Source organism: Schistocerca piceifrons, chromosome 1, assembly GCF_021461385.2.
Source record: "Schistocerca piceifrons isolate TAMUIC-IGC-003096 chromosome 1, iqSchPice1.1, whole genome shotgun sequence".
In the NCBI taxonomy this organism is placed as follows: Eukaryota; Metazoa; Arthropoda; class Insecta; order Orthoptera; family Acrididae; genus Schistocerca; species Schistocerca piceifrons.
The window spans coordinates 863,614,925-863,627,480 of NC_060138.1; the positions used below are offsets into that span (position 1 = coordinate 863,614,925).

The following is a 12,556-nucleotide window of genomic DNA, read 5'->3' on the forward strand; positions in this document are numbered from 1 at the left end:
ATTGTACCAATCAAGCTGGGGCATATGAAAACCCTGATGAAGTGTGGCAAGACAATTATCAAAAGAAGTTCAGCCTCAACAAGTGGGATGGAATCATTCGTGATCATCTCACTGGTCCCTACTTCTTTCCACAACATCTTACTGGAAAAATGTATCAACAGTTTTCTCAGACATCAGTTGTTTCGTTTCCTTTACGATGAACCTCTAGACATCATCCAATGAATATGGTTTCAGCATGATGATGCATCATCCTGATTTCCCTAAATCACTTGGGGCAAATGCTGGAATGGTTCCTTTGAAAAGGCACAGCCAATTTCCTTCTCCACCCTTCCCCAATCCGAGTGTGTGCTCCGTCTCTAATGACCTCATTATCAATGGGACATTAAACACTAATATCCTCCTCATATTATTAATATAATTAAACTACATGCTAGCATACAGGTGCTAAAACATCTTCATCTCTCAGATAACACACAAAATTGGTAACTTAAAGTTACTTACTTCTATGTACAAAGTGATGAACTTCTGTTAATATATCTTGTAGTGCCAAGCCCTTAGCCATTTTAATGTCCTTAAGTCCTGAGATCATTAAGGAAAGATTTATGTGGAATGTCCAGTATGAAAGGTGATGAGACACATACATCATAAGTTACTTCGTTCATTTTTAAGTTTAGGATGACAAATGACAGAACTCATGAAAAAATTATAAACCAGAAAATTCTTAATAGTAATGACAATCATGGATGGCTGAATACTGTATTGATCTTTATTATGCATCATGTAATTGGCCATGGAGGTTCCTCATTGTTTTCTGCACCATCTCAAGTGAGGTACTGTAAATTTGATCTTGATTTCATTGTTTTAACCCATTCAGTGTCCTTTGCAGAGTCTCACCAGAGCCAATTCTCAAGCTATTCCCATGAAGGTGAGAAAAAAATCATAAGCAGAGAAATCTTAGCTTGAAGGCCAGGGAATTTCATAAAATCTAAAGATGACATGGTTACCAAACAATTTCTTCATCACTGGTGTTGTCTACTTTGCAAAACTTGATTATAGAAACATCCTAATAGAAAGTAGTGTCATGAAACCATGGAGAGAAAAAAGGAAAGAAAGAAAGAAAAAGAATATGCAGGACATCAAAATTCTTAAACAGGATAACAGTCATTACAGCTCAAGCAGCAATCGGTATCGTAACTGTAAACTGTCGAAGCTGCGTTGGTAAAGTACCGGAACTTCAAGCGCTGACAGAAAGCACCGAAGCTGAAATCGTTATAGGTACGGAAAGCTGGCTGAAGCCAGAGATAAATTCTGCGGAAATTTTTACAAAGGCACAGACGGTGTTTAGAATGGATAAATTGCATACAACCGCTGGTGGTGTGATTGTTGCTGTTAGTAGTATTTTATACTGTAGTGAAATAGAAGTGGATAGTCCCTGTGAATTATTACGGGTGGAGGTTATACTCAACAACCGAGCTAGGTTAATAATTGGCTCCTTTTACCGACCTCCTGACTCAGCAGCATTATTGACAGAACAACTGAGAGAAAATCTGGAATACATTTCACATAAATTTCCTCAGCATGTTATAGCGTTAGGTGGAGATTTCAATTTACCAGATATAGACTGGGACACTCAGATGTTTAGGACTGGTGGTAGGGACAAAGCATCAAGTGACATTATACTGAGTGCACTATCCGAAAATTACCTCGAGCAATTAAACAGACCGCTACGGTCGCAGGTTTGAATCCTGCTGTGGGCATGAATGTGTGTGATGTCCTTAGGTTAGTTAGGTTTAAGTAGTTCTAAGTTCTAGGGGACTGATGACCTCAGAAGTTAAGTCCCATAGTGCTCAGAGCCATTTGAACCAATTAAACAGAGAACCGACTCGTGGAGGTAACATCTTGGACCTACTGATAACAAACAGACCCGAACTTTTCGACTCTGTAAGTGCAGAACAGGGAATCAGTAATCGTAAGGCCGTTGCAGCATCCCTGAATATGGAAACAAATAGGAATATAAAAAAAGGGAGGAATGTTTATCTGTTTAGCAAGAGTAACAGGAGGCAGATTTCAGACTATCTAACAGAACAAAACAAAAATTTCTGTTCCGACACTGACAATGTTGAGTGTTTATGGAAAAAGTTCAAGGCAATCGTAAAATGCACTGTGAGGGAAAGACCCACCGTGGTTTAACAACAAAGTTAGGAAACTACTGCGAAAGCAAAGACAGCTTCACTGCAAATTTAAACACAGCCAAAACCTCTCAGACAAACAGAAGCTAAACGATGTCAAAGTTAGCGTAAGGAGGGCTATGCGTGAAGCGTTCAGTGAATTCGAAAGTAAAATTCTATGTACTGACTTGACAGAAAATCCTAGGAAGTTCTGGTCTTACGTTAAATCAGTAAGTGGATTGAAACAGCATATCCAGACACTCTGGGATGATAATGGCATTGTAACAGTGGATGAGACGCATAAAGCTGAAATACTAAACACCTTTTTCCAAAGCTGTTTCACAGAGGAAGACCACACTGCAGTTCCTTCTCTAAATTCTCGCACGAACAAAAAAATGGCTGACATTGAAATAAGTGTCCAAGGAATAGAAAAGCAACTGAAATCACTCAACAGAGGAAAGTCCACTGAACCTGATGGGATACCAATTCAATTCTACACAGAGTACACGAAAGAACTTGCCCCCCCTTCTAACAGCCGTGTACCGCAAGTCTCTAGAGGAATGGAAGGTTCCAAATGATTGGAAAAGAGCACAGGTAGTTCCAGTTTTCAAGAAGAGTTGTCGAGCAGATGCGCAAAACTATAGGACTATATCTCTGACATCGATCTGTTGTAGAATTTTAGAACATGTTTTTTGCTTGCGTATCAAGTCATTTCTGGAAACCCAGAATCTACTCTGTAGGAATCAACATGGATTCCGGAAACAGCGATTGTGTGAGACCCAACTCGCTTTATTTGTTCATTTAGATACAGGCTCCCAGGTAGATGCCATTTTCCTTGACTTCTGGAAGGCGTCCAATACAGTTCCGCATTGTCGCCTGATAAAGTATGAGCCTACGGAATATCAGAACAACTGTGTGGCTGGATTGAAGAGTTTTTAACAAACAGAACACAGCATGTTGTTCTCAATGGAGAGATGTCTACAGACATTAAAATAACCTTTGGCGTGCCACAGGGGAGTGTTATGGGACTATTGCTTTTCACAATATATATTAATGACCTAGTAGATAGTGTCAGAAGTTCCATGTGGCTTTTCGCGGATGATGCTGTCGTATACAGAGAAGTTGCAGCATTAGAAGTTGCAGCATTAGAAAATTGCAGTGAAATGCAGGACGATCTGCAGCAGATAGGCACTTGGTGCAGGGAGTGGTAACTGACCCTTAACATAGACAAATGTAATGTATTGCAAATTAATAGAAAAAAGGATCCTTTATTGTATGATTCTATGATAGTGGAACAAACACTGGTAGCAGTTACTTCTGTAAAATATCTGGGAGTATGCGTACAGAACGATTTTAAGTGGAATGATCATATAAAATTATATGTTGGTAAGGCAGATGCCAGGTTGAGATTCATTGGGAGAGTCCTTAGAAAATGTAGTCCATCAACAAAGGAGGTGGCTTACAAAACACTCGTTCGACCTATACTAGAGTATTGTTCATCAGTGTGGGATCCATACCAGGTCGGGTTGACAGAGGAGATAGAGAAGATCCAAAGAAGAGTGGTGTGTTTCAACACAGGGTTATTTGGTAAGCGTGATAGCATTACGGAGATGTTTAGCAAACTCAAGTGGCAGACTCTGCAAGAGAGGCACTCTGCATCGCGGTGTAGCTTGCTGTCCAGGTTTCGAGAAGGTGCGTTTCTGGATGAGGTATCGAATATATTGCTTCCCTCTACTTATACCTCCGGAGGAGATCACGAATGTAAAATTGGAGAGATTCGAGCACGCACAGAGGCTTTCCAGCAGTCGTTCTTCCCGCAAACCATATGCGACTAGGACAGGAAAGGGAGGTAATGACAATGGCACGTAAAGTGCCCTTCCCCACACACAGTTGGGTGGCTTGTGGAATATAAATGTAGATGTAGTTTACATTTATTTATTTTTAAACTGCAATCTGATGATTGTGTATGATGAACTATACACAATGTAGTCACCTCGCGGTGGTGTAAAAGGGGATCAAACCGCATTAGGAATGCTGTCTACCATGTAATATTAAGGCTGTTTTTCCTTAAAGCATATATTAATGCTTCTGTCAACAGCTGCAGTACCTACATTAGGCGACTAGCTGCAAATCTTACAGGTTCATTTTCAAGCCTGGTGTACTGAGGCTACAAAAAAACAGTACATACTTGTCAGTTAACAGTGAATAGAAAAATGGTATTACAATAAAAAGTTTTAATGTAACAGAAATTAATTATTTGAATACAAATATACCTGCACTGACAGTGTCTGATCTCAATAATAAGCATCAAAGTGGCAGCATGTGCTTAATAAATATTGGCAGAATGAATGTCACAATCCACACATTCCCTTACAAAGTCAAAATCAAACTGGAGGTCAACAAATCCAAAAGCAGCAGGAAACTTTCGATGGTGCTAGCATGCCTCACTTACAAGCGCACGTCTGTTGCCAATGGGCATGCCACATTTTAAATGTGGATGTGCCTAAACACTTTTATTAAACCTGACATTAATACAGTGAAAGACAACGACCAATGTACAAGTATCACAAAAATACAAATCTAGTGCCACATGTACCCGTTACAAATTTGACCATGAAACAAATAATGTAAACTCCAGGTAGGAATATCAACAACATAGGAAAAGACAGAGAAAGAAAACTGGCGTTCTACGGATCGGAGCGTGGAATGTCAGATCCCTTAATCGGGCAGGTAGGTTAGAAAATTTAAAAAGGGAAATGGATAGGTTAAAGTTAGATATAGCGGGAATTAGTGAAGTTTGGTGGCAGGAGGAACAAGACGTTTGGTCAGGTGATTACAGGGTTATAAATACAAAATCAAATAGGGGTAATGCAGGAGTAGGTTTAATAATGAATAAAAAAATAGGAGTGCGGGTTAGCTACTACAAGCAGCATAGTGAACGCATTATTGTGGCCAAGATAGACACAAAGCCCATGCTTACTACAGTAGTACAAGTTTATATGCCAACTAGCTCTGCAGATGATGAAGAAATAGATGAAATGTATGACGAGATAAAAGAAATTATTCAGGTAGTGAAGGGAGACGAAAATTTAATAGTCATGGGTGACTGGAATTCGTCAGTAGGAAAAGGGAGAGAAGGAAACATAGTAGGTGAATATGGATTGGGGGGAAGGAATGAAAGAGGAAGCCGCCTTGTAGAATTTTGCACAGAGCATAACTTAATCATAGCTAACACTTGGTTCAAGAATCATAAAAGAAGGTTGTATACCTGGAAGAATCCTGGAGATACTAAAAGGTATCAGATAGATTATATAATGGTAAGACAGATATTTAGGAACCAGGTTTTAAATTCTAAGACATTTCCTGGGGCAGATGTGGATTCGGACCACAATCTATTGGTTATGAACTGCAGATTGAAACTGAAGAAACTGCAAAAAGGTGGGAATTTAAGGAGATGGGACCTGGATAAACTGAAAGAACCAGAGGTTGTACAGAGTTTCAGGGAGAGCATAAGGGAACAATTGACAGGAATAGGGGAAAGAAATACAGTAGAAGAAGAATGGGTAGCTCTGAGGGATGAAGTAGTGAAGGCAGCAGAGGATCAAGTAGGTAAAAAGACGAGGGCTAATAGAAATCCTTGGGTAACAGAAGAAATACTGAATTTAATTGATGAAAGGAGAAAATATAAAAATGCAGTAAATGAAGCAGGCAAAAAGGAATACAAACATCTCAAAAATGACATCGACAGGAAGTGCAAAATGGCTAAGCAGGGATGGCTAGAGGACAAATGTAAGGATGTAGAGGCTTGTCTCACTAGGGGTAAGGTAGATACTGCCTACAGGAAAATTAAAGAGACCTTTGGAGAGAAGAGAACCACTTGTATGAATATCAAGAGCTCAGATGGCAACCCAGTTCTAAGCAAAGAAGGGAAAGCAAAAAGGTGGAAGCAGTATATAGAGGGTTTATACAAGGGTGATGTACTTGAGGACAATATTATGGAAATGGAAGAGGATGTAGATGAAGACGAAATGGGAGATAAGATACTGCGTGAAGAGTTTGACAGAGCACTGAAAGACCTGAGTTGAAACAAGACCCCGGGAGTAGACAAAATTCTACTAACTACTGATGGCCCTGGGAGAGCCAGTCATGACAAAACTCTACCATCTGGTGGGCAAGATGTATGAGACAGGCGAAATACCCTCGGACTTCAAGAAGAATATAATAATTCCAATCCCAAAGAAAGCAGGTGTTGACAGATGTGAAAATTACCGAACTATCAGTTTAATAAGTCACAGCTGCAAAATACTAAAGCGAATTCTTTACAGACGAATGGAAAAACTGGTAGAAGCCGACCTCGGGGAAGATCAGTTTGGATTCCGTAGAAATGTTGGAACACGTGAGGCAATACTGACCTTACGACTTATCTTAGAAGAAAGATTAAGAACAGGCAAACCTACGTTTCTAGCATTTGTAGACTTAGAGAAAGCTTTTGACAATGTTAACTGGAATACTCTCTTTCAAATTCTGAAGGTGGCAGGGGTAAAATACAGGGAGCGAAAGGCTATTTACAATTTGTACAGAAACCAGATGACAGTTATAAGAGTCGAGGGGCATGAAAGGGAAGCAGTGGTTGGGAAAGGAGTGAGACAGGGTTGTAGCCTCTCCCCGATGTTATTCAATCTGTATATTGAGCAAGCAGTAAAGGAAACAAAAGATAAATTCGGAGTAGGTATTAAAATTCATGGAGAAGAAGTAAAAACTTTGAGGTTCGCCGATGACATTGTAATTCTGTCAGAGACAGCAAAGGACTTGGAAGAGCAGTTGAACGGAATGGACAGTGTCTTGAAAGGAGGATATAAGATGAACATCAACAAAAGCAAAACGAGGATAATGGAATGTAGTCAAATTAGGTCGGGCGATGCTGAGGGAATTAGATTAGGGAATGAGACACTTAAAGTAGTAAAGGAGTTTTGCTATTTAGGGAGTAAAATAACTGATGATGGTCGAAGTAGAGAGGATATAAAATGTAGACTGGCAATGGCAAGGAAAGCGTTTCTCAAGAAGAGGATTTGTTAACATCGAGTATAGATTTAAGTGTCAGGAAGTCGTATCTCTAAGTATTTGCATGGAGTGTAGCCATGTATGGAAGTGAAACATGGACGTTAACTAGTTTGGACAAGAAGAGAATAGAAGCTTTCGAAATGTGGTGCTACAGAAGAATGCTGAAGATAAGGTGGGTAGATCACGTAACTAATGAGGAGGTATTGAATAGGATTGGGGAGAAGAGAAGTTTGTGGCACAACTTGACTAGAAGAAGGGATCGGTTGGTAGGACATGTTTTGAGGCATCAAGGGATCACCAATTTAGTATTGGATGGCAGCGTGGAGGGTAAAAATCGTAGAGGGAGACCAAGAGATGAATACACTAAGCAGATTCAAAAGGATGTAGGTTGCAGTAGGTACTGGGAGATGAAGAAGCTTGCACAGGATAGAGTAGCATGGAGAGCTGCATCAAACCAGTTTCAGGACTGAAGACCACAACAACAACAGGAAAAGACAGATTGTTACTTATTGTAAAGAAGAAAACAAATCACATTAATTGTTCCATTACAAATTTTGCATTATACATACTGACTGTTGTCTTCCAAAAGTCTTCATACATAAATAGTTTAAATAGATAAAATATATCATAATAATACATATTGTTTGTTTAACCAACATGTTTTGTAAATAAGTTACATAGTCCCACTAAAACAGCGTCTCATGGCACAGAACCATTACGACATCTCGACATGTGCAACCACCTCGAAATCATCTTGTCCTGTACTCAAAGTCCATATCCGTTCATGTGAGTCTTCTTCTTGTAAATCACAGAGGTCAAATACTAAAATACACACACTCAAGCATTTTACATAACTCCACACAATTTTGCATAGCTGGTCATGCATGCTACATGAACAACTTTCTTTATATAGCACCCCTATGATTACACCAACAGTCATGTACAAACATCGTGACCTGCATAATTTACTAACTAGACATGCTAAACCAATCATAGATGCATGAGAGTGCTCTTCTAGTAAACATGGCTTCAGATTCAAACATCATGTTCTAACACATTTGCTGGCTTGACATGCATATCTAATTACAGATTACACTCAAATGATGTGATACCCACTACAAAGATCTCTCTTACAAAACACTGTATTACGTGCCATACAGCACACAGTATTTCCAATTTATTTGCTGTGAGATCATCATACACTATTTTGGGTACCTAATTCAGTAATCAAAAACTGAAAAGACCATTACTTGTAGACTGCACGGGAAAAACTACACCCACTTAACTAAGAACAAAATTAAAATTAAGAAATAAAATTTAAAAAATTAGGCCATTGTGTCCAGCCTCTGTGTATAAGCATTTTTGCATGTCATCTACACACACTATTTATAAACCATTTATACCTAGAGATCATGCCACATACACCTTAGCCCCTGTTAATACCCTTGCATTTACCATCTAGAAATAATCAGGAAATGGCACTGGCATCCCAGAACATGTAACTAAGTACATGCGTAGGTGTAGAGTGCTTACATAACAGTGATCTTGTCAATGTGAATTGTATTAAGCAGTTCAAGAAATCACAAAGACAGAGGTCAGTATTAGCCCCAAGTCAATATGGGGAGCTTGACTTTGGAACTCAAGCTTACATGAACATATATGGACATATATTGTAACACAACCATTACAAAGGCATGCTTATAAGTAATGCATCATTGTAAGCATACATAAAAAGAGAAAAAAAAACCTACTCATAAACGCATTTATGGTAAAAGTAATAAGCTATTAAGCAATTTATAAAAATAATGTGAATTTATATTTATTTTTATACCTTTATATTGACTTAGTTCCAGTGTTTTTGCTATGCAACAACTGTATTTTTACTAATTCATTGTGTATTTTTCCTCTGTTCTTTTAGGGCTATACTATTTGACAGGAGTTGGTTCCTGTGGTTTTATGGCATATGGGTTGCATTTGTGATCTAGTCACTCTCAAAAATGTGCCTGGTAGATATGGCAACAAATGTGCTGAACTCACAGGTCTAGAATTTTGGGAAAAAATAGGGTGAGAATTTTAGGCTTTTATAACTGCATGGTCATTGTTTTGGAACAACAATAGAGCATGGAAGGTCTATTTACGTGATGCAGAACCCATGTCAGGTATCAAAAGCCTAAAAGTAGCCTTTCCAATGTGAAAGTTTGATGAACTAAAAGGCTGAATGAGGAGTTTGGGTGAAATTCATCATACTGAAAAAGGGGAAAACAAAAAATTGAAAATAAATATGCCGAAAGGAAGAATTTTGTTGCAATCACTTCTCCAGCTGCTCACTGGTAGCAGTAACAATCAGAGCAGTCCATCACTTGGAAAAAGCAGCAAAAAATTGTGCAACTGACAATGGAAAAAGATACCCAAGTGAAACTAAGTGTCGTAATCTAGGGCCTGAGAACAAACGGTAAAGCATATGGAGGGATAAGCCAAATTTTGCATTGCTGGAGGGAAATACCAGAGGTGGTGGTGGTGGTTAGTGTTTAACGTCCCGACGACGACGACGTCATTAGAGACGGAGCGCAAGCTCGGGTTAGGGAAGGATTGGGAAGAAAATCGGCCGTGCCCTTTCAAAGGAACCATCCCGGCATTTGCCTGAAATGATTTAGGGAAATCACGGAAAACCTAAATCAGGATGGCTGGAGACGTGATTGAACCGTCGTCCTCCCGAATGCGAGTCCAGTGTGCTAACCACTGCGCCACCTCGCTCGGTGGAAATACCAGAAAAATAATGCTGTATCCCTCCATACCCCTTTCCTGATTTTCTCCAATATGGAGTAGTACGGTACAATGGATAATTTGAGGTACACAGTTAAGTAAAAATGACCTGTAACAGGCTTATCCATCTCTGGTAATACCTACCTCTGCAAGTAGATGTACAAGAACCACATAAACTGTCATCGATACACACATCTAAAAACTAACTGACTTTGCTTCTTTTTACTCTATTAAGTTCTATGGTACTATACTCTGTTTTTAAAATGATATAACCAACTGAGACAGGCCTATCAGCAGTAAGATTTCACAAACATGCTCTAGTTCAATGGAACCAAGAGAAGGGTAGTGTCAGGTGGCCTGGGCAAGGAGAGAAAGAGAGGCGAGGAGCAGGAAGGGTAGCTGATGTCTCAGGAGGAGGCAACAGGTGTACGAGATACGAATGTAGGAGGGAAAGGCAGCAGATTCATGGAATATGAATGTGACACTTGGCCATCAGACTCAGTGAGTTCGTGCAGTGCACGATAATGATAATATGGGGAAATGAACTGGGAAGGGGTGACAACAGAGGAAGGGGAGATGCGGAGAAGAGGGTGTGAGTGCAGAGATTTAGCGAATACTGAGGCCACGAGGGTCACAGGAACAGAGGATATGATTTAAGGATAACTCCGAACTACATAACTTATACACAGTGGTGCTGGGGGATGGATCCAGATGGCATGAGTTTGTGACACAGCCACTGGATGCGAGTATATTGCGCTTGGTAGTGTGTTCCACCATTGGGTGGGCAACTTTGTTCTTAGCCACAGTTTGACAATGGCCATTCATTTGGGTGAATAGTTGGTTGGTGGTCATGCCCACATAAAATGCCGTACAGGAACTGCAACACAGCTGCTTTCACATGTGGCCTTGACTCTGATGGTATAGGAAAACCTGTGACAGGAGTAGAGTAGACCATGCTGGGTGAGTGAATCGGGCAGGTCTTGCACCTGGTTCTTCCACAGGTGTATGACCCACGTGATGTGGCAATAAGTTGGGAGTGGTTGTGGCATAAGGATGGAACTGGATATTGAGTAGGTTGGGTGGTCGGCAGAATATTACGTGGGTGACTTGGAAAATACACTCCTGGAAATGGAAAAAAGAACACATTGACACCGGTGTGTCAGACCCACCATACTTGCTCCGGACACTGCGAGAGGGCTGTACAAGCAATGATCACACGCACGGCACAGCGGACACACCAGGAACCGCGGTGTTGGCCGTCGAATGGCGCTAGCTGCGCAGCATTTGTGCACCGCCGCCGTTAGTGTCAGCCAGTTTGCCGTGGCATACGGAGCTCCATCGCAGTCTTTAACACTGGTAGCATGCCGCGACAGCGTGGACGTGAACCGTATGTGCAGTTGACGGACTTTGAGCGAGGGCGTATAGTGGGCATGCGGGAGGCCGGGTGAACGTACCGCCGAATTGCTCAACACGTGGGGCGTGAGGTCTCCACAGTACATCGATGTTGTCGCCAGTGGTCGGCGGAAGGTGCACGTGCCCGTCGACCTGGGACCGGACCGCAGCGACGCACGGATGCACGCCAAGACCGTAGGATCCTACGCAGTGCCGTAGGGGACCGCACCGCCACTTCCCAGCAAATTAGGGACACTGTTGCTCCTGGGGTATCAGCGAGGACCATTCGCAACCGTCTCCATGACGCTGGGCTACGGTCCCGCACACCATTAGGCTGTCTTCCGCTCACGCCCCAACATCGTGCAGCCCGCCTCCAGTGGTGTCGCGACAGGCGTGAATGGAGGGACGAATGGAGACGTGTCGTCTTCAGCGATGAGAGTCGCTTCTGCCTTGGTGCCAATGATGGTCGTATGCGTGTTTGGCGCCGTGCAGGTGAGCGCCACAATCAGGACTGCATACGACCGAGGCACACAGGGCCATCACCCGGCATCATGGTGTGGGGAGCAATCTCCTACACTGGCCGTACACCACTGGTGATCGTCGAGGGGACACTGAATAGTGCACGGTACATCCAAACCGTCATCGAACCCATCGTTCTACCATTCCTAGACCGGCAAGGGAACTTGCTGTTCCAACAGGACAATGCACGTCCGCATGTATCCCGTGCCACCCAACGTGCTCTAGAAGGTGTAAGTTAACTACCCTGGCCAGCAAGATCTCCGGATCTGTCCCCCATTGAGCATGTTTGGGACTGGGTGAAGCGTCGTCTCACGCGGTCTGCACGTCCAGCACGAACGCTGGTCCAACTGAGGCGCCAGGTGGAAATGGCATGGCAAGCCGTTCCACAGGACTACATCCAGCATCTCTACGATCGTCTCCATGGGAGAATAGCAGCCTGCATTGCTGCGAAAGGTGGATATTCACTGTACTAGTGTCGACATTGTGCATGCTCTGTTGCCTGTGTCTATGTGCCTGTGGTTCTGTCAGTGTGATCATGTGATGCATCTGACCCCAGGAATGTGTCAATAAAGTTTCCCCTTCCTGGGACAATGAATTCACGGTGTTCTTATTTCAATTTCCAGGAGTGTATTTTCCCCTGTCGACTGTGGTCA

General features: G+C 41.8%; 1 protein-coding gene across 1 annotated transcript in view; it reads right to left on the bottom strand.

Annotated features, from left to right (window-relative positions):
* Positions 1–12,556, bottom strand: part of LOC124716112 (replication factor C subunit 5) — a 101,145-nt gene that overhangs the window by 9,417 nt on the left and 79,172 nt on the right. Inside the window, exon 7 of the mRNA XM_047243146.1 lies at positions 502–579. Coding sequence (XP_047099102.1) covers positions 502–579 — 78 coding nt within the window. The remainder of the gene's footprint in view (positions 1–501; positions 580–12,556) is intronic.